The following is a 25145-nucleotide window of genomic DNA, read 5'->3' on the forward strand; positions in this document are numbered from 1 at the left end:
CAATTGTGCCTATTGATATAAAAAGGCTAGAGACTCCAGGGTTAGGGCATTATTTATTTATTTAGTGCACAATCCTATGCCAGTTTAGAGAGAAAAATGAGAGCCAGTGTGGTGTAGCGGCTAAAGTGTTGGACTGGGAGTTGGGAGACCCGGGTTCTAATCCCCACTCGGCCATGGAAACCCTCTGGGTGACTTTGAGCCAGCCACCGACTCTCAGCCCAACCTACCTCGCAGGGTTGTTGTTGTGATGATAAAATGAAGAGGAGGAGGAGGATTATGTATGCCGCCTTGGGTATAAATGTAATAAATAAATAAAAATCCCTACAACTCCCAGCATGTCCTAGCCCGTAATTAGACTATTTATGCCTGTGATTTCGAGCAAATGATGTCATTTAGTGCAATTGTCGATTTCCATAAATAGCTCTACCTGCAATGTTGTGCAAAATGGTGGCTGGGAACTTGGCATGTCCTACACATAGGCCAGGGATGGGGAAGCTCTTTCAGCCTCAGAGCCGAATCCAGTTTTGGAGAAACTCTTGGGAGGATGGCGTATTCTGGTGGTGGGCGTGGCTGAAGCAAAGTGGGCGGAGGCAAAATACCAGTGTATTTTAGCTTAGTGCCAGTAATGTAGCCTTAGGAGAGAGGCATTTCAGCCTTTTAGATGGAGAGGAAGTGGTACAAAAGCCAGGAAACTACCAAATGATAGGCTGTCAGGGGGAGAAAGTGAGGACCATTTGGTCATAGATTCATGGAATAGCAGAGTTGGAAGGGGACTCTAAAGCCATCAAATCCAAACCCCTGTTCAATGCAGGAATCCATCTTAAAGCATCCCTGACAGATGGTTGTCCGGCTGCCTCTTGAATACCTATAGTGTGGGAGAGCCCACCAACTCCCTAGGTCATGGGTTCCATTGTTGCACTGCTCTAACAGTCAGGAAGTTTTTCCTGATGTCCAGCCGGAATCTGGCTTCCTCTAACTTGAGCCCATTATTCCGTGTCCTGCACTCTGGGAGGATCGGGAAGGGACCCTGGCTCTCCTCTGAGTGACAATGGGGAAAGAGGGTATGGCCATCAGACAAACTCAGAAGGCTAGATTGGGAATTTAGCTAAGCCAGATTCGGCCTCAAGGCCTGGGATTCAACACTCCTGCCATAGGCAAAGGAGAGCTTGGTGCATAATATGGTGCTCTAGTGAGGATTCCTTGCTTGCTGCACTTGTTTATTTATTTAGAGTATTTTTATCCCTCACCTCAGCCAAAAAGGCTCCTGGAGCGGCTTACAATAAATCAGTAAAGAAGACAGTCCCTGCCCTCAGGCTTACATTCTAAAAAAAAGACATGACACACGAGGAAAAGGCGATGGGGAGGGAAGAGGGGAATTATAGTCTCCCAAATGTTATCAACCCACTCAACCGCTCCAAAGTGTGGGATGCGATCAGCTAGAACTCGATATTGGGATGAACGATTCCCCGGGTATCCCATTCCAAGTTTGCGTGCTTTCCTTGGTATACCTCAAACGATACAATTCCAATCAGGCCAGAGAAACATTCCACAAATTCCATAGCCGCCATACTCTTTTTATGGAGGGTTTTTCGTCCCGCAATAAGATCCATGCTTTCTTTTCTGTCTTTCTTTCTTCGTGTCGCGTCGCCCCAAGCTTTTCATTGAAAAGCTCTGCATTGCCAAGAGGTGGAGAAATATGTTTTCATTAACAAAATTAAACGGACGAGTCAGTCGCTGGCGGATGCCAGAAGGCAGCAGCAAATAACCACGATGAAATGTCAAAGTAGAGCCAGAACTTTTTAAAAAAGAAAACCCCTTCAGACCCAGTGCTTTTTCCTGGAAAAGGGTGCAGAAAGTTGGCAGGACCCAACGGCTCGTTGACCCGTCTTGATTTCTTGCGCCAAACGCTACCAAAGGCAGTTACAAAGCGGGTCGCAACTTAAGCAACACCTAAGATCAGATGCGAGTCCTAATTTGTTATCCTTAAAAGAATTTCGGCTGTATATATTATGGTAGTGCTGCAGCTCCCTTTATTTATTTTAGAGGGCTTTTCTAAAGAACATTATAAACCCTGACTTGTCTACTCTATATGAATTCCATATGCTAAAGCTTAATTTTAAATGCCATTAAAAAGCACTTAACATTTACAGTATAGCGGATCTCGGCTCCTTTAGCAGCTTGGATGTGCTACGGTTCAAAAGCAAGAGAGAGAAGAATCCATTCGAGAAGTTGGGCCCATAAATATCTGGTAGAATCTTCCAGTGCTGTGTTTGGAATTATACTGAACAAACTTAGAATGTACCATTTTTTAAAAAAAAAAAACACCAACCTTTGATTTTTGAGTATAGAATGTTGGTTTTTTTTTTAAAAAAAAAACTCATTTGAAATTAAAACAAAAATAAAGGCCTTCCGAATGGGTTCCTTCTGTACTATTTCTCCTTCCTTCTCTTCCTCTAACACAGCCTTCCTCAACCTGGGGCGCTCCAGATGTGTTGGACTACAAGTCCCAGAATGCCCCAGCTGGGGCATTCTGGGAGATGCAGTCCAACACATCTGGAGCGCCCCAGGTTGAGGAAGGCTGCTGTAACAGTTTGAATCAGTTGGTACGTTTGCAAAGCTGAAATACGCTACTGTATTTATACAGCTGCTTACCTGTACCCGAGTTTAAGAGAAGCGTGCAGCTGATGAATGGAAACCAAAGATGGACGTTTTGGTAAACCGCCCCCTTTTTGAGCCCAAATTAACTACATGGTAAACACCCAGAATTTCTGCAGGGTGTTAAAAAGTGCCAATTCAAAGGGTTTCTAAAAGGAGCCCATTTTGATGTTTTTATTTGTTTTTAAATTGTGTTTGCGGTGTTGTTTTGTGAACTGCTTTTGAAGTGTTGTGCCTTAGAACCACACTATATACTAATAATAGTGAACTCATTCTTCGCGTGGTAGCCAAAGCTGCACACCATCCAGGCGCAAGAAGGATGTTATCAGACGGTTCTGGGGAAACGTACTTTGCAGAAATTCGAAGATTCTTTAGAAAACAATTAAGATGATTGACTGTTTAGAAGAACACCCCCTGCTCCACAAACTGGGGGTTGAGAGGCTATGGAATGGAATAGTTCTGAAAAGGGCATGGCTGGCTGGAACCACATTGCAGCTTCCTGTAGGCATCTGGCTGGCGACTGTGGGAACAGAATGATGGACTAGATAAATTCCTGGAGGAGAAGGGTATTAATGGCTACCAGTCCTGATGCCTATATGCTACCTCCACTAGCTGCTGGGGAACATGGGCGGGAGGGTGCTGTTGCACCCGTGCCTGCTTGTGGATCCCTGATCAAAAGCTGGTCGGCCGCTGTGTGAACAGACTGCTGGACTAGATGCACCCTTGGTCTGATCCAGCAGGGCTCTTCTTACATTCTTACCTGCTACTTCTGGCAATGAATTCCATAAATCAGTTGTGTGTTTCATTGGGTTGTCCCCACAGGGAAACCTATATATCATTGTATTTTCCCATAAAGCCACAGGTGAACCTAGAGGGGGTGTTTTATAACTGATTTCAAGTTTGGTGATTTCATGTTGAGTATATTTATATATTGGAGAAACGCACCAAGAGTCTCCTCCATCCCTCTCTAGGGCCTAAAGATGTTGTCTTGTAAAAGACAACATGTCATTTGAGAAGATTAACTTCTTGCAGTGTGTTCAAACCAGTCCATATAAATATTAGCCAATTCTGGGGCAAGCTGCTATTAGGGAATCCTTGTTTGCTTATGTGTCGGGCTAACATACTAATAGTTTGTTTTCGACTATTTCTTTCTCCTAAGGAGGATGTTTCCGAGTTACAAAGTGAAAGTCACGGGGATGAACCCCAAAACCAAATACATCTTGCTGATCGACATTGTCCCGGCAGACGACCATCGGTACAAATTCTGCGACAACAAATGGTACGTGGCGAATGGCGCGGTGGAATCGTTAGTGGCGCTTGAATTCCACCCCACCCACCCCAACGGTCTTACATGACAGTGCGTGTTACGTCACTCACTTCAAAATGTAGTGAACCAACCCTGTCCTTACAGCACTGCTGGTTCATGTCGGGAGAGGCGTTCCGTCAGGTATTATGGTTCTGGGCCATGTAAGGCTTTATAGGTTAAAAAACCAGCACCTTGAATCGGGCTCGGAAACGTATAGGCAGCCAATGCAAGCAGGCCAGAATCAGAATTCAAACTTCCTTGTTCCAGTTATCAATCTGGCCGCTGCATTTTGCACAGGCTGCCGTTTCCGAACCATCTTCAAAGGCAGCCCCACGTAGAGCGCATTGCAGTAATCTAATTTGGAGGTTACCAGAGCATAGACAACTGAAGCCAGGTTAGCCCTGTCCAGATAGGGGCGTAGCTGAGCCACCAACCAAAGTTGGCAGAAGGCACTCCATGCCACTGAGGCCACCTGAGCCTCAAGTGGCAGAGATGGTTCTAGGAGAACCCCCAAGCTATGAACCTGCTCCTCCCAGGGGAGCGCCACCCCATACAGAAGAGAGCCAAGCAGAGCCACCCACTAGCAGCATCTCAGTCTTGTCTGGATTGAGTTTCAGTTTATTAGCCTTCATCCAGTCTATTGTCGCGATCAGGCACCGGTTCAGCACATCCACAGCCTCACCTGAGAAGTAGAGCTGCGTGTCATCATTTTTCAGTGGATTTTCTGTGTGTTTGCGTTGTTGTTTTTTATATAAAAAAGATTTATGGTTGTGATTCCGGAGCTGTCTTAGAATGGTAGGAGAGGTTGGATAAAACCAACAGCATTTTACCGAACGGAATATGCCCGTCAGTTGTCATGAAACCATCCCTTCCTGTATTTGTCATTCTTGCAGGATGGTGGCAGGAAAGGCTGAACCGGCGATGCCCGGGCGATTGTACGTCCACCCAGACTCACCGGCCACCGGAGCCCATTGGATGCGCCAGCTGGTGTCCTTTCAGAAACTCAAGCTCACTAACAACCACCTGGACCCCTTCGGACATGTAAGAGAAACGCCTAAATTTTACAATCTTGTTTGGATGGTCAAAAGTGGGCGGCTTTCATTAACCTTCGACGTTGAGAAGATGAGCTAGTTCGACTTCTCAGGACCACCTAGCTGTATCCGTGTGTAGAATACACAGTCCCATTCATGTCAACGGGCCTCGTGCAGAGTGTCTGGCTCAGATCCCTCCCCTCCCCCAAGCATACACGCTGTGCAATTTACACCCAGAATCGACGCAGCCATCCAGTCTGGTAGCGCCTGCCAGCTTTTCCTGTGAATGCTTTCTTCTAATTTGCTCTAGAAGTGGATCCAAGCTTGGCTGTGGGTAACTCTCAAGTATTTCCAGGTTTTTCATGGTTCGCTCCCACTCTTTGTCTGTCTGATCCTATTTGCGTACCCCTCTTGGGCTTTGTCTCCTTCTTCAGCGGTTTGCCCAATTTTCCATCCACTGGAGCCTTTGATCTATAACAGCTTGTCCTATGCGCAGAAGCACTTTCCATAAGCTAATCACCGCCCCCCCCCCCCGCCCCTCTCCTCAATTGCTTTCTGAGGGCCTACAAAACTATACAGGGTGTTTTTATTTGGAGAATCCAAATGTATGTATAATGGCAGGTAGGGATGTAACTACGGCAATTCACTACCGCAAGGTGTGGTGAAGGCCACCAGTTTGGATGGGTTTAAAAGAGGGTTGGATAAATTCCTGGAGGAGAAGGCCATCCATGGCTACTAGTCCTGATGGCTAAGTGCAACCTCCAGTATCAGAGGTAGTAAGCCTGTATACCCTACGTTGCTGGGGAACATAGGTGGGAAGGTGCTGTTGTGCCCATGTCCTGGTGATGGGTTCCTGGTCGACACCTGGTTGGCCACCGTGTGAACAGAGTGCTGGACTAGATGGATCCTTGGTCTAATCCAGCACGGCTCATCTTATGTTCTTATGACATAAAATCATAGAATAGTAGAGTTGGAAGGGGCCTATAAGGCCATCGAGTCCAACCCCCTGCTCAATGCAGGAATCCACCCTAAAGCATCCCTGACAGATGCTGGTCCAGCTGCCTCTTGAAGGCCTCTAGTGTGGGAGAGCCCACAACCTCCCTAGGTCACTGGTTCCATTGTCGTACTGCTCTAACAGTCCGGAGGTTTTTCCTGATGTCCAGCCGGAATCTGGCTTCCTGTCACTTGAGCCTGTTATTCCATGTCCTGCACTCTGGGAGGATCGAGAAGAGATCCTGGCCCTCCTCTGTGTGACAACCTTTCAAGTATTTCATAGAATCATAGAATAGTAGAGTTGGAAGGGGCCTACAAGGCCACCAAGTCCAACCCCCTGCTCAATGCAGGAATCCACCCTAAAGCATCCCTGACAGATGGTTGTCCAGCTGCCTCTTGAAGGCCTCTAGTGTGGAAGAGCCCACAACCTCCCTAGGTCACTGGTTCCATCGTCGTACTGCTCTAACAGTCAGGAAGTTTTTCCTGATGTCCAGCCGGAATCTGGCTTTCTGTAACTTGAGCCCATTATTGTGTAGAATATTCTCCAGGGCATAATAGTGGGCCAATACATTGATTACTTATAGGTATTCTAATACAAAGAGTAGGTGAAGCCACAATGCTAAAGTAGAAATCGGAGCATAAATGTAAAAAAGTGCTGCAGGGGAATTTTAACAACAGGGTTAACTCAAATTACTTTTCCCATAGTTTTTTTTAAAAAAAAACAATGTTATTTCACTTTATTCCTCCCCACTATCACCTAGGCTGCTAGTAAATTGCTGTTTATGTTGGTTCTGTATTTATGTTCATTGTGGTCACAAACAAGGCGGGCGTTTTGTGCTGGCATTGAAACTAGGATGGTTTATGCATCCTGGGTGTTTTTGTTGTTGCAGGGGATACATTTTTTTTTAATGCTGCCTTCAGCACAGAGGTCCCCATCTTCCGGTTTTTGCATTCAAGAAAAACGTTTTTAAAGTTGGGTTTGAGTAGTGTTTCATAAGGTGGTCCCCAGTTGCTGGGGAACATGGGCGGGAGGGTGCTGTTGCACTATGTCCTGCTTGTTCATCCCTGGCCGATGGCTGAGTTTCTTCTAATGCGTAACTTACATCACTAGCCTCCAGTATCTGAGGCTGTAAGCCTGTGTGCACCCGTTGCTGGGGAACATGGGTGGGAGGGTGCTGTTGCACCGTGTCCAGCTTGTGGGTCCCTGGTCAACAGCTAGTTACCCACTGCGTGAACAGAGTGCTGGACTAGATGGACCCTTGTTCTGATCCAGCAGGGCTCTTGTTATGTTCTTATGTTCTCTTGATATGTTCTTATGTTCTCTTGATTTGTTCAGAAAAATATACGCGACTATATATTGTGAATTTGTTTTTCTTGGAGTGGTCACTGCCTTGGAAATGAATTGGACATCTGATGTGATCCTATTTCAGTTTCATGAACAGCAGCCAATATAGGGCTTCCAATCCTACTCTGAGCTGAAAGTCCATAGAGCTGGGCTTCATACATGATGTGTAGATGTTGATCTCGGGGGCAAAGTCTTCTCAACAGGCTAGAACTAAAATTAAAATCTCCTACCAACTTAAAGGTGTGTAAGTCGCAGAGATATTTGTTATATATGAAATATACGTTATCGAGGACCCGGGCAATTCCGGGTAATTGAGCTAGTGTAATAAATGAATGAATAAATAAATAATTTCCCACCATGCATGGATGACCTCATGGAATCTCCCCTTGGTGAGGAAGGCTGTGGTCTCTTTTTGCAGATGCAGGGCCAGTGGGTGTCCTTCAGTTCTGGCCTCAGCCCTGTTTCTCAGAGCCATTGTGGATTGCAAAAAGTTTTAAATGTTTTGGATTTCTTTACATCCAGTACAGTAGGAGAAGCCAGGAGCTCTTCAGTGGCGGATGGTTGAAGAGGCATTTATCAGCTTCTAAATTTTAGACATCCCTTTGAGCCACGTTTGCTTTAAAGCAAAATCCCTCCTCTTAGAGCAAGACATTAATTTATGTATTTCAAAATCTTTACATGTGCAGAGATAATCAGCCTGACCAAAAAAACCCCACCTGATTTAGGGATATAACAAGCTTAACTGTTTTGACAGATTTTGGGCTTCTATATTTTTTGTGTGTGTCTATATTCCCCCCCTCCCTCTTCCTTCCTTTCTTTGGAAACACTTCTTGAAACGTAAAGTGAGTCAAAAATGCTGACAACCAAAATGTATCCATTAATAATGCCAAGTTTATTTAAGCTGCTACGGATCCGACCGCTGTTGAAAAACGAGACTCGGTCCTTCAAAATGCCGCCGGATGGGAAATTCAGAGTCGCGTTTCACGAATGTTGCCTGTAAAGAAAGGCCGCCTATAAATACGACGTCTTGCAAAACTTGCAAAATAGGTTTGCACTTGCGGCAGGGTCAGGGGAAGGCAATCGTGTCATAATTCATCAGAAGTGTGATTATTTTCATTTCGATAGCGCTTCATGAAAGGGATTCCGATGTCAGCAGGGAATTAGAGGAAATGTTTAGAATCAAAGAGGTGGGGATTAGCCTGCTCAAAAGACAGGACAGAGCACCCATTGGGTCTTCCCTTGCCGACCTGTGGTATCCCGTAGCCCAAACGGGGAGGCTGGCTGCAGTTCAGATGGGTGCTTCTGTATTACAGATCGCTCAAGCAAGTGGGCCAGGCCATGTCCTGCAAGGGGTGGCGTCTTTTATGCCAGGGGTGGGCAGAACATGGATCAAGGATCTACTGGATGTTTGGCAGTAAATCAGCAAAAGTTTCTGGCTTCCAGTAGTTAGAGCATCAATAAAAAAGCTTTCTCAGCCTTTCTTTAAGTTGTTAGAACAGATGTCCCCAACCTGATACCCTCCAGATGTTTTGGACTACAACTCCCATAATAGTTGTCTGGGTTTTTTTTTAGGAATATCTTGTTTGTAGTAATGCAGATGTAGATTTTAATTGTATGTGCAGGTCCTCTCTGTGTTCAGCTCCTGGGGTGTAGAAGGGGAATTGTTGCCGCCTTCCTTTTGCTCCTGGCTCCAGTTGCTGGGCCTTGGGGTGCAAGTAAAAACACACAAAGTAGATCCCATGAATCATAGAATCACAGAATAGCAGAGTTGGAAGGGGCTTCTAAGGCCATTGAGTCCAACCCCCTGCTCAAGGCAGGAATCCACCCTAAAGCATCCCTGACAGATGGCTGTCCAGCTGCCTCTTGAATGCCTCTAGTGTGGGAGAGCCCACAACCTCCCTAGGTCACTGGTTCCATTGTTGTACTACTCTAACAGTCAGGAAGTTTTTCCTGCTGTCCAGCCGGAATCTGACTTCCTGTAACTTCAGCCCAGGCCTGCCTTTTACCCCAGACTCACCGTCCAACTGCATGACTTCCGATGTGCTGTCCCGAGTTGTGGCCAGTCATGATTCTGAGAAAGGGAGAGGAGCGTCCCACATCATAAGCTGCCATGCCTTGGAGAGGCTCCGCGTCTCTCCGCAGAATGGGGCTCGTGAGGGTGTAGGTTATACGAGGGAGAAGCGACTGCCTGCATCTCATGAAACTAAGATGCATCGTTGAAGGGAATGAAAGGGATCCCTGGGAAGGAAGCTAAGCCGTGATCCACCAGGAATGAAACTCAAGCTGGCCTGGTTAAGGAGGAAGGAGGAGAAGCAACACAGCAGTGGGAGAGATGGCAGAGCCAGGAAGTGAGGCAGGATGAGTCTGAGCCTGTGAGTTTCCCACAGGAAGTGCTTCAGAATCTGTCCACAGAATCTGTCGGTTAAGACCAGATTCACTCCTGTCCTCCCTGGTTAAGACCCAGAGCTCAGCTTTGTCATGTGCCATAGGACTTCTTTATTTACCCGCTTTATATACCGCCCTACATCCAGTGACATTCCCCAGCAGTGAACAATAAAAGGGAAGAAAAATTATTATTATTATTATTATTATTATCATTATCATCATCATTATCATCATCATTATTATTATTATTAATTTATATAGCACCATCAGTGTACATGGTGCTGTACAGAGTAAAACAATAAGAAGGGGAAGCGAATGCACCAAACAGGCACAGGAAAACTAGCAGTATAAAGTCAGAACAAAATCAAGTTTTAAAAGCTTTAGAAAAAAGAAAAGTTTTTAGCTGAGCTTTAAAAGCTGCGATTGAACTCGTAGTTCTCAAATGTTCTGGAAGAGCGTTCCAGGCGTAAGGGGCAGCAGAAGAAAATGGACGAAGCCGAGCAAGGGAAGTAGAGACCCTTGGGCAGGTGAGAAGCATGGCATCAGAGGAGCGGAGAGCACGAGCGGGGCAATAGGGTGAGATGAGAGAGGAGAGATAGGAAGGAGCTAGACAGTGAAAAGCTTTGTAGGTCAACAGGAGAAGTTTATATTGGATTCTGAGGTGAATTGGAAGCCAATGAAGAGATTTCAGAAGTGGAGTGACATGGTCAGAGCGGCGAGCCAAGAAGATGATCTTAGCAGCAGAGTGGTGAACAGAAACCAACGGACTGATGTGAGAAGAAGGAAGGCCAGTGAGAAGAAGGTTGCAGTAGTCCAACCGAGAAATAACCAATGCATGAACAAGAGTCTTGGCAGAAGAGACAGACAAAAAAGAATCGAAATGTTTTAAAATCAAATTATGCCAGTAAAACCATGGCAGGTCAGTCAGGGAAGGCTGGTTTCAATAATAATAATAATAATAATAATAATAATAATAATAATAATAATAATAATAATAATAATAATATCTTCAGCAGGCGCTGGAAATGAACCAGTTTGTGCAGGGGCATGCATTAGTACAAAACAGCATGGATGGTGCCATTTTCAGGAATATATTGTACACACTGAGGACATTTTATCCTCTGGAAAAGAATCTTCTTGACCAAGTATATGATGGTTTGTTTTTCCTGGACCACAGCTGACTCCTATTTTGCCTCCAGTATCAGGGGCAGGGAGTACCCTAGGAGTCCCATGTGCCCTACTTTGCAGAGTATGAAACGAAGAGAGCCATAATATGAGACATCAAACAACCAAATCAATGGACCCAGAGATACCCATTACAAAAAGCAGATGGTGCTCAAAATAAAAATATAGTTGTGGTGTATGTCCGCCCAACTGAGCATGGCTGTTGCGTTCTCCTAAGGCCCAGGTTTATCCGGTCTACGAAGACTCGATTCTTTTCCCAGTTAATTTACTTGATAAATCTAAAATGCAATGTGCAGACTGTCTTTCTTTCCTCTGTCTAAAATGAGGAGACAGCGTAGTTTCAAAAGAAAGTAGAAGAGCGGCGGAGAGAGCATCTTAAAGGTCGGGATTATGCTTCAGTTATACGATTCCCTGGGAGAAGCTATTAAAATTGTGGAACTGGCGTGCTGCTATCTGTTGTTTTGTATTACACGGGTAATTGCCATGGCAACTTTTGTCTTGTGGGACACCTGATCTCCTTTGGGGAACCAGAGAGCTCACTTAAAATAGTTCCCCATTTATTTTTTTAAATTTTACCCAAAGGTCAGGTCGATACGTTTTGTGGTAATTTTAGGGAAAGTTGGCTTATAGAAAGCTGAGTGGCTCAGCCAGTCCTTAAGAGCATCTTCCATTCCTGAATGGCAGCTCCCATAAAGGGACGTGGCCCGAAATTTGGCGGAGGATCATTCAAATCTACCGAAATGCAGCCACGCTCCTTCCGAGTACGGAAACGTTTGTCTCTCTTAAGGAAACCAAGGCAAGGCCATTATTTTTCTTTTTTTAAAAAATAATTACAGTGCAATCCTGTGGCTTTGGGGGACTGCAGACCTCCCATTCCATGGGAAAAGAGGTGGGGGGAGAGGTGCCTTGAGGAGGTCTTCCCTGGGCTGGGGGCAGAGAACACTGCTGCCGCTCCAATGATTGGGGTGGGTCAGGGCATGCTCCCAGGAACAGGGGGGACCAGTGGATGCTGGGGGCTCTAATGTCAGTGGGGCAGTGATTTAAGGAGCTATCCAAGGTGCTATCGATTGGAGCCACGAGCCTCCACTGGGGAAAACTATACCAGCCCTGGAGCAGACATAGTGATTTCCCCACCCATTGGAACCAGTGGGTGTTTGAGATAAACCAGCAGGTGAGGAGGTAAAATTACCTCCCCCCTTAATCTCTGCCTGGCCAGCATGTGCAGGGTTCAGAAAGATGCAGCTCCTTAGCCCATATACACCAGTTGCTGGGGAACATGGGTGGAAGGACATTGGTGCACCGTGTCCTGCTTGTGGGTCCCTGGTTGACAGCTAGTGGAACAGAGTGCTGGACCCTTGCTCTGATCCAGCAGGGCTCTTCTCATATTCTCATGTGTTCCCCTAGGATTACTCTTGTCAACAAATTTCTTTAATTGGTCATGGATGGGGAGACGGCAGGCTTGCGGGTTCTATGTTGCTTTACACTACAACCTTGAAATCGGCCGACTCGAGCGTGGTGCAAAAGATATACACTTAGGATTAAAGAACCCTGAGCCCAGGAATAGTTTTAAGTACCAGAACTGAATAGTGGTCTCAGTCTCGGTCTCTCTCTCTCTCTCTCATACACACACACACACACACACACACACACACACACACACACACACACATATCCTCTCTTTGTTATCCCCCCCCCCCCCGCTTTCTTCATTTCTGCAGTATAATTCATAGCTGGGGGAGAGAAGCCATTTTGCTTTTTTTCTATTCTTCAACAGTTGGGATCCAGAAAACAAAACAGGGCAGTCCAGTTACTAACAGGGACTGGCTGGCGAGATCACATTACGCCAGTCCTTTTACAACTTCATTGGCTGCCAGTCCAGGTCCGGGCCCGATTCAAAGTGCTGGTATTGACATTTAAAGCCCTAAACGGTTTGGGGCCAGGTTATTTGAAGGAACGCCTCCTCCCATAAGTACCTGCCCGGACCTTAAGATCATCTTCAGGGGCCCTTCTCCGTGAGCCCCTGCCAAAGGAAGTGAGGCAGGTGGCTACTAGGAGGAGGGCCTTCTCTGCTGTGGCACCCCGGTTGTGGAATGAGCTCCCCAGAGAGGTCCACCTGGCGCCTACACTGTACTCCTTTCGTCGCCAGCTGAAGACCTTTTTATTCTCTCAGTATTTTAACACTTAATTTTAACTTAAATTTAAATTTTACTGTTCTATTTTTGTATTTTAATCTTACATCAATTTTGCTGCGTGGGTTTATCCTGGTTGTGCTTTTAACCTGTTGGTTGTTTTATTATGGTTTTAATTTTTGTGAATCGCCCAAAGAGCTTCGGCTATTGGGCGGTATAAAAATGAAATGAAATAAATAAATAATAATAAAAAAAAACCTGGCCAATCTACTGCAAATCACCTGGAGGTCTACCAACACATCCAGATCTACTTTCTGCCCACCCCTGTAAAGTGGATACCTCCCCCGTTTTTCCAATTCTTTATCAAGTTACTAGTCCTTATGGGGACACAACTATAAGCAAGATTGTGTGTGTTGGAATGCACATGTATAAAGTTAGGGAGCTGAATTGGTATATAACTCTGAAAAAAAAATATATATAGCTTGGTATTGGCTAAAGGTGGTAGTTTGAAATTAATGTTTCAGGGCATGCCAGCTGACATATTGGTCATACTGCTTTGGGGCTCACATCGCAAAAAGTATTCTTTCTTTTTGGGGGGCAGATGTTAGTTGTGACAGAGCCAAAATGTAGAGACAATTCAAATGTTTTGAAATAGTTCATGATTGAGTCCTTTCATTTCAATTTCTCCCTCACCCCCGTTTTAAAGAAAACCTCCCTGCAGATGGACATTTAGCATGTTAGGAAAGACTTTAACCCAAACTTCCTCCTGAAATGTTAACTTTCTACATGATCAGGTTGTTGTTAATGTGGGGGGAAATTGTGAATCTGCTCTCCAAATCGATATAGACCACGAAGGGCTTTATTGTATGTGTTTTGGGGCTCTGCGTCTCAGTTCAACCAAATAGCAATAGTTTTGCAATTGTGCATTAATTGTATATGTGCTTTCAGACAGTTAAATAACTGAAAAACACAGGAGTAAGATAATCAGTGAAGTAATAATGCCAGTGCTATACCAATGGGATACAGGCATATTCTTTTGCAGGAGTAAAAGGCAAACGTGGTAATAATAATAATAATCACTTGCATATGTGGTTCTAAATGAGTTAACTATTGTGGCCCGTGGCTGGACGCACAATGAAGAACGACAATCCCACACCAACTTGAGCACACATAAACCCACAGATATGACTGGTCTTAAGAAGATATAACTGTGTTTTGGGCTGTGGCTGTTGAGTGTATCTAAGGCTTTGGCCATCTTTCCATTCCGCCCGATGAAGAGTTCTGTGTAACTTGAAAGTTTGCATCCTGTTAGATCTAGATAAATTGGTCCGATCAGGGATATTGCCACATTGTTTAGTGGGAAGTTCCACAGCGGCGGCTTTACAGGGTCAGCTTTCTTGTACTGGAGTCCTGTGGTATATCTTTTTGGAATCAATCCCTTTAATAGCGAACTCAAGTGGTGGGTGCCAACTGAAATGCAGCCAAAATGAGACCACCAAAAAATGAGAGGGAGGTTTCTGTATGCTTGGGGAAACTCCAGGGTTTGCGGAAGTACAAACCCGCCCTCCCCCAAATTATCATTCGTCATGTCTTCATCCCAATAAATCTTTGACACTGGCATAAAAAACAAAGACAAGTGTAGCTGAAATGTGTATTAATGGTTCGATTTCAGTTCTAGAAAATGAAAACGCTGCGAGTGATTAGTAATCGTCGGAAGGTGTTTCAGAAAGTTTTGGGAGAGCACGTAGGGTAGTCTTCCCCAACCAGGTGCCCTCCAGATACAATCCCCATTATCCCCAGCCAGCATGGCCAATTCCCTGCTCTAGCTTTAAGTATGTGCGTTGTGCTCCCATTGACGTCCAAAGAGGTTACCCTTGGCAGGCCCAGGCCCTGATTGTAGAGGGAGAAGAGCAGCAATATAAGGAGAGAAATAGTATATATTAGAATTAATCTGAAAACTAGTCCATGTGGACTCATCCACAACCAAGTTCATCTCAATGCTGGTTATTTTACGTCTCTGTTTTCCATGTTTTTGTTCCCAAAGTATTTCCCTTTTTTTTTTTCCATGCTTGGCGGGCTGCTCACACTGCATTTTCTTTCTCTCTCTCTCTCTGCATGCAGCTCTGTAGAATTAACCCTATAACACACGAGACTCCCAACCCCTCGTCAGCCATGAAATGTCTATACTGCTGCAGTAAAGGATGGAGGTGCAGGATTCCATAGGCACACTGGGGCGGCTTAAAGACGAAACAGGGTTTGCGCCCTCCGCAAAACTCCCGCCAAGTGGCTCCAACCCAAAACTTCCGAAAGTTTTACGGGTCACAGTTGCACCTTCTGGAGTCGCTGTAAAATCTCCTTTCTGGTTGCAACGCCATCTTTTTCTTTCAGTCATGTTGACTCTAGGCAGGCAACCTGGGCTGCTGTTTCCCCCCTCCGTGCTTCTAAAAGCCCTTATTGTGTTTTGAAGAAAGCACAAACCAGGAGACGGGGTGTCAATTTGAGTTCTTCAAAGTGGATTAAGGAGCTAAACCCAACCGGGATATGGGCGCCTGAACTCCCCCAGGTCACCTTCCAAACTCTCAGGACTTATGCTTTTGTTATAGACTGTTTGGATCTGTTATAGACTATTTGCATGTTACGAGAAGCAAGAGAGAGTGAGGAATGGAGGTGCAAAATTATAATGTATTTTTATAGCACATTTGGAACATGGTTTACAACATTTAATCTGTGTTTTTTGTATTTGTAGTTTGTTTTTAGAGAAGGGATTGAAATTTAGCTATGAGATCTCGAAGGATCCTCTGTGTTTGAAGGCAGAATACGGCAATATCAGGTGCTGTGAGCAAACCAAAGGGTCTGCTTGGAAGTTTCCTGAAAACAGATGGACCTTTGGTCTGATCAAGCAAGGCAGGTCTTGTTCACCGTGTTAGTTAGGGATGGAACCTCCAAGTGCAGGGGCAGCCTACCACTAAGTAGCGGTGGGGAAGGATTTAGTTTGGTTTGCATTTCAATGAAGGCCTACCTAATTTGTACTTCCTGAACCAACACGCAGACCAAAATGCAGTAACATTTCAGCAGCTGTAGTTTAATGAATTTTGTGATGTAAGCTCTCCGGTCAAAAAAAAAAACCATGTACAAAATGCATACGTTGTGGGGAAACTCCATACAAAAATGTGGTTAAGTGAAAATAACATATAGAAATGCATTGTATTAGGAGAAAGTGCTAGCAAAAACGGTGTGTACTTGTGGGGGGGGGGAAGTGTGTAAAATGCATAGATTAGGAGAAACTAGCATGAAAACGCACACAGACTTTTAAAAAAACACAAAGCGTCGTGGAAAACGGAAGAAATGAACTGGGATAGAAATGCTGGATTGCATGAACTTGTGTGTCTAATTTCCCCTAGTTAATCTATTACTGATATCCTATAAATTCTAGCCATACATCCTCTGTCTGGGTCACAGTGCAGTTATTGGTTTTTTAAAAAACAATATTTACATACTGCCCAATAATAAAGCAATCGAAGTTAAAAACTGTAAACTAAACATGCCAAACTAAACCGGAATAAAAGCAGCAGTAGAATAAGGCCAACGTAATGACCAGTGAGAGGGGATAACAAGTGTGCAAGAGAGCACTAAACTCGTTATTTTTAGGACTGAAAAGTTTGGCAAGTGTTTCATCTATCCATAGGGGTCTTACTGACTTCCGTACCTACAGCAACTCTATCATCAGCAAAACCTTTAAAGGCTGATTAAAAATAGTCTTGATAAATTTTACTCTGATCCATTCTTAATTGAAGAACTGCCATAGGGTATACCTGCACTACAGACGTCTATATTGGCTGCCCCAAAGGATTCTGGGAATTGTTGGTTGGTGAGGGTGGTTTAGAAGTCTCTGTGGGACATCCCATGCTTCCTTCCACAGCACTATAGGTTCTCTGGTGAGCGGGATTGACTAGTAAAGTGCTTTAATTCTGTGGCATAACTACATCCACTATATTTGCTCACAGTCATCCCTTTTTTATAGTATAGTAGAGTTGGAAGGGGCCTACAAGGCCATCGAGTCCAACCCCCTGCTCAATGCAGGAATCCACCTCAAAGCATATCTGACAGATGGTTGTCCATCTGCCTCTTGAAGGCCTCTAGTGTGGGAGAGCCCACGACCTCTCTAGGTAACTGCTTCCATTGTCGTACTACTCTAACAGGTAGTTTTTCCTGATGTCCAGCCGGAATCTGACTTCCTGTAACTTGTGCCCGTTATTCCGTGTCCTGCACTCTGGGATGATTATTTACCGCCCCCTCCAGACTTCCCTTCTCTGTTTTGTTGTTTCCCCCATCACTAGAATTTAGTTTGTAGGCGCCTTGCAGTTAAGACCCTTTTTTGGGGTGCTTAAGTTTACTCTGGAAAACATTGTTCACGCTGATGGGTGACATATAGACCCTTCCCTCTAATAGTGAACTCAAGTGGTGAGTGCCAATGGAAATGGTGACAAAACGATGTCACTGGAAAAGAAAGAAAAATATATTAAATCCACCAAAACGGTGTGGATTTTTAATACTGACTAGGAACCATAAAATTGGAAAAGGAAGCCAAAAAATGAGAGATGGAAGGGTGAAATGGCTTTCTTGAAACTGGAAGAACTTATAGTATCTTGGAGAAAAGCATGGCTGGCTAGTAGGAATAGTCCTATTAAAGATGAGGCTATACTGCAACATTTTGTTGTAAGTACATAAAGCCACACAACATTAAAAAAAATCTCATTTCATTTTTAAAGAATTCATAAACATAGAACTATAATCAACTACCAAATCAATTGCGCCAATTAATGCTTTCAGAGTCAATTCCAAAATGGCCAAACCTTCGCCTCTGTAGAACTTTTGGAGCTATTTCTAGTGGTTGATTCTCCTGACACCAAAGGACAACCCGAGGAAAAGATGCTTCAATACCAGCCTTAATAATGCCGCCTTTCCCCCTTCTCCAGTCAAAGCTCGACAGCCAGACAGCAACCAAAGAGTTAAAAGAGAGCCCTCTGGGACGCTGATAAAATGCCACAGTTTCTCATTCCTCCTCCCAGAGAAGGCGGGGAGAGGCTGATCTGGAAAATGTCATCAATAAAAACTACATTTAAATGGTATACGTTGCAGCTGGGCTACTGTGGGCAAAGTTATATGCAGTCGGATGAAAAGGGTCTTTAAAGCACCGATGCTGCTGTAATGGTGCTGCCTCATCCATCTAGGAACGAAAGGGCGTCTGACCCGGTCCTGACCACTGCTCCCCATCAGTATTAAGGGGCGTGAGCATGGCAAAACGGAAATGGAAGAGCAGAAGGGAGAGGCCTGCATAAGAATCGCTTCTGTTTGCAGATGCCATTAATGTTCAAGGATTGCCCCCCCCCACCCCGTGTGCCCACCAAACATGTGATAAATATGCACCACAGTAAAGACAGGTTGCTTACCTGTAACTGTAGTTCTTCGAGTGGTCATCTGTGCATTCACACATATGGGGCTCTGCACCTGCACGGAGCTCATTTTGGAAACTCAGCTACAGAAGTTTCCAAAACGAGCTCTACGCAAGCAGTTTCTGAAAGAAGCTCCATGCAGGCAGATTCCAAAAGAAGCTCCATGCAGGCAGTTTCCGAAACGAGCTACACACAGAAGTTTCTGAAACAATGTCCACGCAGGCGCAGAGCCCCATATATGTGATGCACAGAGGCCACGAAGAAGAACTTGCATGATTTGGTGCTCTCCAGACTACATCTTCCATCATCCCCATCATGGCCACTTGGGCACCAGCTTGGGGAATGCAGGAGTACTGTAATCAGTCTATTTCCTGTCGGTGCCACTTTCGTACATGTCCCAAGTCCTTTGCGTCCCATTGCCTGATTAAGCTCTGTGTTTTTTTAAATTCTACACAATAATTCCCATTTAAATATGTATTTTCTCTGCCAAAAAAAAAAGTGCATTTCCCAATGTAATTTGTCTCAAAGGACACATTTCTAAATATATTTCGATCCTTTCATTGAGACGAGAAACGCACGGGAACATTTGGGAAATGCAAAAGCTGATGGACAAAAGTCCCAGTTCACATCTTAGTCCAAGGGGTGGAGATCAGGTTATTCACAAAAGTTTGAATTCAGCATTGAGCTGCCACAGATCAAAGGTCATGGATCAAACTTCTGTATTGCTCCGCAAAATGTTTTCCTGTGGTGGTTCCTGAGTACTTGGAAGATTTACGGGTACATTGGAATTGGGGGAGAAATCCGTTCAGTCTGCATTTCAATGCAAATTTACCTAATTCCGCACTTTCAAACTAATATGAGAACCAAAACTCAGTTACCCTTTGAAATTTGCATATTTCCGAATTTTGGAATGGAGTTTTCCAATCGAAACACGTGCATATTGTTGAAAATAATGGCAGAAATGCATTATGTTAGGAAAAGTGCTTGCAAAAAATGTGTATATAAGGTCAAATGGTGTATGACTTTGCATGCAGTTTTTTTTAAAAAAAAAACAGGACAAAAAAACCCCTCCAAGTTCAAGATGAATCGAACTTCAGATTGGAGAAATGGGAAACAGAGAGAAAATAATATTGACATCTCTACTAAGGCCTGTGATTCTTAATTTGCCCCCCTTCCTGCAGCCAGAGGCGGATTTGGAAGCTTGCTCATGCTCCGGTGTGTTGTGAGCTTGTCTGGAGCCAGGGGTAGAACATGCGCTCTACATAGGGCTACCATTGTACCTAGTTCGGAAACTTCAACTAGTTCAAAATTTGGCTGCCAGGTTGGTCACCGGTACATCTAGGGGTGAGCATGTTACCCCAACATTAAAATCACTCCACTGGCTGCCGATTAGTTTCCGGGCGAAGTGCAAAGTGTTGGTCATTACCTTTAAAGCCCAACATGGTTTGGGTCCAGGTTACCTGCGGGATCGCCTTCGCCCATACAGTCCGCCCCGCTCTGGGCAGAACTTACTTCAGTCAGCCAAGACTAGGCTAACATCAGTTTCCCAGAGGACCTTTTCTTCTGTCGCCCCTGGATTGGGAAACAGCCTGCCGGAGGAGATTCATAAAATTAACTCTCTCTGAGATTTTAAGGTAGCTTTGAAGACTAGCCTTTTCCGGCAGGCCTACCGTAATGATGTGTTTTTATTTGAGTCTTAATGTTCGAATTATAATGTTGTTATTTTATCTGTGTTTTGTTGCTAGCCGCCTTGAACGCTATTTTGAGTGGAGCATCAGAGTGACAGCACGCCTATGCATATCTCCAAACTGGGCTGTGCAATGCAATATAAGATCTTGGCCAGTGTTTGCCTAGCTTCCCTCTTGGAAATCCCTGAGCCATTTTGGCCCCAGTCAAATTGGCTCCTGTACTTTTAATAGCTGTGTAAAATCAAAGAATTTTTAAGATGTGTTGATTCCTGTACTAATGTTGTTCCCCGCCTCGATCCAAAGGGAGAGGCAGGTAAGAAATAAATATACAGGATGATAATGATAATGATGATGATGATGATGATGATGATGAAGATGATGTGGAGTTCTGCAGAAAGCACGTTCCTTGCACTGTCTGGCTTATATGTTGCCATTGTTACAAGGCGAACAAAACAATAGCCTTCTATTTATGCAGGGCCCAGCTAAGGATATGACGTAAACAGTAAAAGGGTAGGAATTGAACTATAATCCCTACAATCCTCATGGATTGTGGGAGTCGTAGTCAAGTCCTTCAGTTGGAGAAGTCTGAGGTGGAGCTAAAGATGTGAATGGCCTGGAAAAATGGGGGGGACTCAGTTTATTCTTTTTTGGAGGTGGGGAGGAATTCTGTTGGAAAAAATGGTGAAAAAATGGTGAAGGAACTGTTTATGCCAGCTCTCCCCCAACTTGATGCCCTCCAGATATTTTGGACTACAAGTTCTAACATTTCTCTCTCGGAATGAATGGCATTTTTTTTTTAAAACAAAAAGTTGTATTTTAAAATAATATTATTGCAGTCAATTGCACTGCTGCAAAACTCCCAGACTCAATATTCCATGGCAGCAACTTGAGACTGCCTGACAGGACAAATATTTCAACTTGCTGCCCTGAGAATGCACCTGCAAAACCTGACTCTTGGGAGCAAACTTCTACCTAGCCTATGTGAATAGGACCGTAAGAGTCAGAAAGGGGTGTTTTGGGCCATCGAGTCCAACCCCCTGCTCAGGACAGGAATCCAGTTTAAAGCATCCCTGACAGATGGCTGTTAAGGCTGTGCTTGGATACCCCCAGTGAAAAAGAGCCCCCCTTTTTCGCAGGCAGGTGGCTGCATCGTTTGACTCCTATGAGTTAGGAAATCCCACCACCACCACCATGTTCGACCAAAATGTGCCTACATTAAGCCTGTTATTTCGTGTCCTGCAGTCTTGGCTGATAGAGACCAGGCTGCGTCCTTCTGTGTGACAACGCTTTAGGTACTTGAAAAGTGCTAACATATCCCCTGTCAGTTATGTCCTCTCATGGCTAAACATGCCCAGTTCCATCAATCTTTCCTCATAGGACTTTGGTTCTAGCCCCCTGATCATCTGTGTTGCCCCTCTCTGAACTCATTACAATTTATCTGAATCTTCCTAAATGTGGTCACGTCTTACCTTCCTCCAGATCATTCTGAATTCGATGCACAAATACCAGCCAAGACTACACATCGTTAAAGCGGATGAAAACAATGCGTTTGGCTCCAAGAACACAGCTTTCTGCACACACGTATTTCCAGAAACGTCCTTCATATCCGTGACGTCGTATCAGAACCACAAGGTGAGTGGCCCTGTGGCTCACCCCAAAAGGCCATTTTCTTTTGTGACTTTGATGAGGTACAGAGGGCAGCATAAGCCTTTGCAAGATAAATTGTCCATCAAAGAAGTCTACAGAATGTCTTAGATTCGGCAGCCAGTTAAACCCAGAGATGGTTGATTCTGCCTAGTTGGAAATATACTTTATAAATGGGTCGCAGATTGTGAGTTGTGTCCAATCCCCCCTTCAAAGCCAACTACATTCTGGTGGCCATCTTCATGCCTTGTCGCTATATAATCCCAAAAATAATTATGCAGAGTCCAAAGAAATACTTTTCTTTCGTCTGTCTTGAAGCAATAGCCGTTCACTCACTGGATGACCTAGTGTTTTAGTGTTGTGAGAGGTGAAGAAAAACATGAGTGACCATATGGAAAGGAGGACAGGGCTCCTGTTAACAGTTGTATATAAAAGGGAATTTCAGCAGGTGCCATTTGTATGCATGCAGCACCTGGTGAAATGCCCTCTTCATCACAACAGTTAAAGCTGCAGGAGCTATATAGAGTGACCAGGTACAAAAGAGTGCAGGGCTCCTGCAGCTTTAACTGTTGTAATGAAGAAGGAATTTCACCAGGTGTTGCATGCATACAAATGGCACCTGCTGAAATTCCCTTTTATATACAACTGTTAAAGATACAGGAGCCCTGTCCACCTTTCCATATGGTCACTCTATGTATCCACTTTCTCCACACAATGCTTAAGTCGTGCTCACTTGATAGTCAGTAATTCACTATTATGCTTTACTTATTATCTGCTACTCCTATTTTTCTGGTGTGCTTGTATAGCCTTATAGCACATGGCAGACAAGGTGTGTGTGTGTGTGTGTGTGTGTGTGTGTGTGTGTGTGTGTGTGTGCGTGCGTGCGTGCGTGCGTGCGTGTGTGTGTCTTCTGTCACAGAACCAAGGTTCTAGGTACCAGAAAATTTAAGAATTATTTTAGGAGAGGTGAGGAAGTAAAGACAATATACCAGTTGCAGCCCAGGTTTTTCAGGTTTTGACATTAAGGGTATACTGAATTGCTAATGACATTTGTAAGGCCTGGGGAAGAGAATGGATGCAGGTGATCATAGCCTCCTCAAGGGGGTGTATGGGGGGGACTCACCCCACTTACACAAATGGAAGGTATGCCACTGCATGTTGTGTCTCCCAGTGACGGCGATGTTCTGTTAGAGCAGGTAGATCAGAGATGGGCAAAGTGGTGCTCACAGGCACCAATGCACTCCCAGGACACGTTTTTTGGTGCCCCATTCCAGCCACTCCCCCTCCCCCAAAATGCTTACCAACAGCTGAGGGGCTTCTGTTGGTGCTGAAAACATTGGGGGTTAAAGGAATTCTTTTGTGTGTTCAGGCTCAGCTCCCACCCTCACCTCTGCCTTGTAGTTGGTCTTTTGGACAGGTTACTTGTCCTTTGCTGCACCTTCCATAGCAGCCATTTTGTGGTGGTGCCCATAACACTTTCTCCAATTGCCAAATGTGCCTACAGTCCAAAATAAAATAAAAGGGGGGGGGCGGAAGCTGTCTGCCCTTGGGGTAGATGCTCAGAAATAAAACTATTGCTGTCGGAAAGGTAGGAAGCCAAATTCACTTCGTGACCCAGAATTCCGGTGTGATGAGAAACACTGTACAATACCATAATCCTAGAAAGGGAGCTGGCTGGCAGTAGGCTGAGAGCAGACAAATCGGAGTACTCCTTTCCACAACTTCCAGAAGGGTAGACATGTTAGTCTACTGCAGCAAAGACAACCAAGAGCCCTGTGCTACCTTAAACACAAACCCATGGATGCTGCCATAAGCTTTCATGGTTTGCGTCCACTTTTCTCCAACTAGGTGCCCTATTCTGGACTACAACTCCCATAATAGCTGTCTGGGGGATTATGGGAGTTGTAATCTTATGCCTGGAGGGCACACTGCATGGGAGCCTTGCTACCTTCATGCCCTCCTTACGAGATTCCGTGGGGCGTCTGGCTGGCTGCGTTCAGGCACAGAAGGCCGGCTGAGATGTCCCTTCACCTGATGTAGAAAGGCAGTGCTTTTGTTCTGAAAGCCTCCGACCTATCCAAGGGCAGGCTACGAATTGAAAATACACAAACGCTCACGCCCCGCTTGGTTTTGCCAAAGCCCAGAGGATGCCGCTCGGGAGAGGAAGGAAAGTGTACGGGGTTTTAGTTTTTTAAAAAGTGATCTTGGCCGTCGTGGCAAGCCCAGTCACTAATGAATCAACGACCATAAACTCTCGGATGTCATTCAAAACAGCAAGCAATTTAATAATGACTGGTAAAGCCCAGCCATAAATCTACAGTGAAAAGTAATTACGGTATATGTATTTAGGGAGACATACGAGGAATGTTACTATAAAAGCAGAGCTCAGAGCCTGTCTTGCGGTCAGAACAAGGAGGAAAAGAGGGATTTTTGGAGTGGGCGTGAGAGAAAGGCTTGGAGGGGCAAAAACACGCAGAATGGGTTTCAGCTCTTGTCCTTGTGGTGGATTTACATACATTTTGTGGAGGTTTGGTCGGAACGGATGCATGTGACAAATCTGGGGTCTAGAATGGGATCCGTGTTGAGAATTTATGGACCAAATCAGATTCGCTCTCTGGGTGTGCGCATGCTTCACAATGGCCGGGGTGTAGATGAGGAGCAAACCTCAGGCTTGCAGGATCTAATTTTGGGTTGTTGTTTTTCAAACCTCACGGACCTGCCAATTACATGCAAAATTCTGGCTCAGGGCCACGGCCATACATTTAGGATTAAGGACAAGGCCTTCGGGGGTATTTGTAGCTTGAGAATTTGTTTTCAGTATCAAAACTGAGCCTTCAGTACTTTCATTTTAAAATATCTATATTATATATAGATATATAATCAATTCCTGGTTTTCCTCTAAGCATTTGTGGTTCCAGCAGCCTAATTTAGGGTGAGGGTTGCCTTCTACTTGCTCACTGTTAAAACAACTGGGAGTCAGAAACCCTTGGCAATTGCTTGGATTTAGCAGCAAATCTTGCTCTTGTCTCCTGCCTGCCGGCCGCAAAACAGACCAGCACCCGGGTTTGCGGCTTGTATCGCAGCGGGGGAAATGCCAACAGAACTATTTAATTTGCGGACGCCAATGTGGCGAAGCCTGGTGGCTCTTTCCCACAAAGGGCTCGTCTTGGCATTAAACCAAAGACATTTGCCTTCCAAAATTCGGCAGGCACAATTTCGTAGCGGCGATGTCATGAAGTCCATGCCGGAAGCGGTGGCAGGGAGGGGAAACGGGACACACATAAAGAAGAAGGAAAACCTGATGGAGAAGTACAAAAAGCGAGGAGCATGG

The 25145-nt window shown here is 44.9% G+C and overlaps 1 protein-coding gene across 1 annotated transcript in view; it reads left to right on the plus strand.

Moving 5' to 3' along the window:
* Positions 1 to 25145, plus strand: part of TBX4 (T-box transcription factor 4) — a 51947-nt gene that overhangs the window by 15303 nt on the left and 11499 nt on the right. The window contains exons 3-5 of the mRNA XM_063146496.1: positions 3815 to 3934; positions 4855 to 5002; positions 21650 to 21802. Of these exons, the coding sequence (XP_063002566.1) occupies positions 3815 to 3934; positions 4855 to 5002; positions 21650 to 21802 (421 nt within the window). The remainder of the gene's footprint in view (positions 1 to 3814; positions 3935 to 4854; positions 5003 to 21649; positions 21803 to 25145) is intronic.

Source organism: Elgaria multicarinata, chromosome 22, assembly GCF_023053635.1.
Source record: "Elgaria multicarinata webbii isolate HBS135686 ecotype San Diego chromosome 22, rElgMul1.1.pri, whole genome shotgun sequence".
Classification (NCBI taxonomy): domain Eukaryota; kingdom Metazoa; phylum Chordata; class Lepidosauria; order Squamata; family Anguidae; genus Elgaria; species Elgaria multicarinata.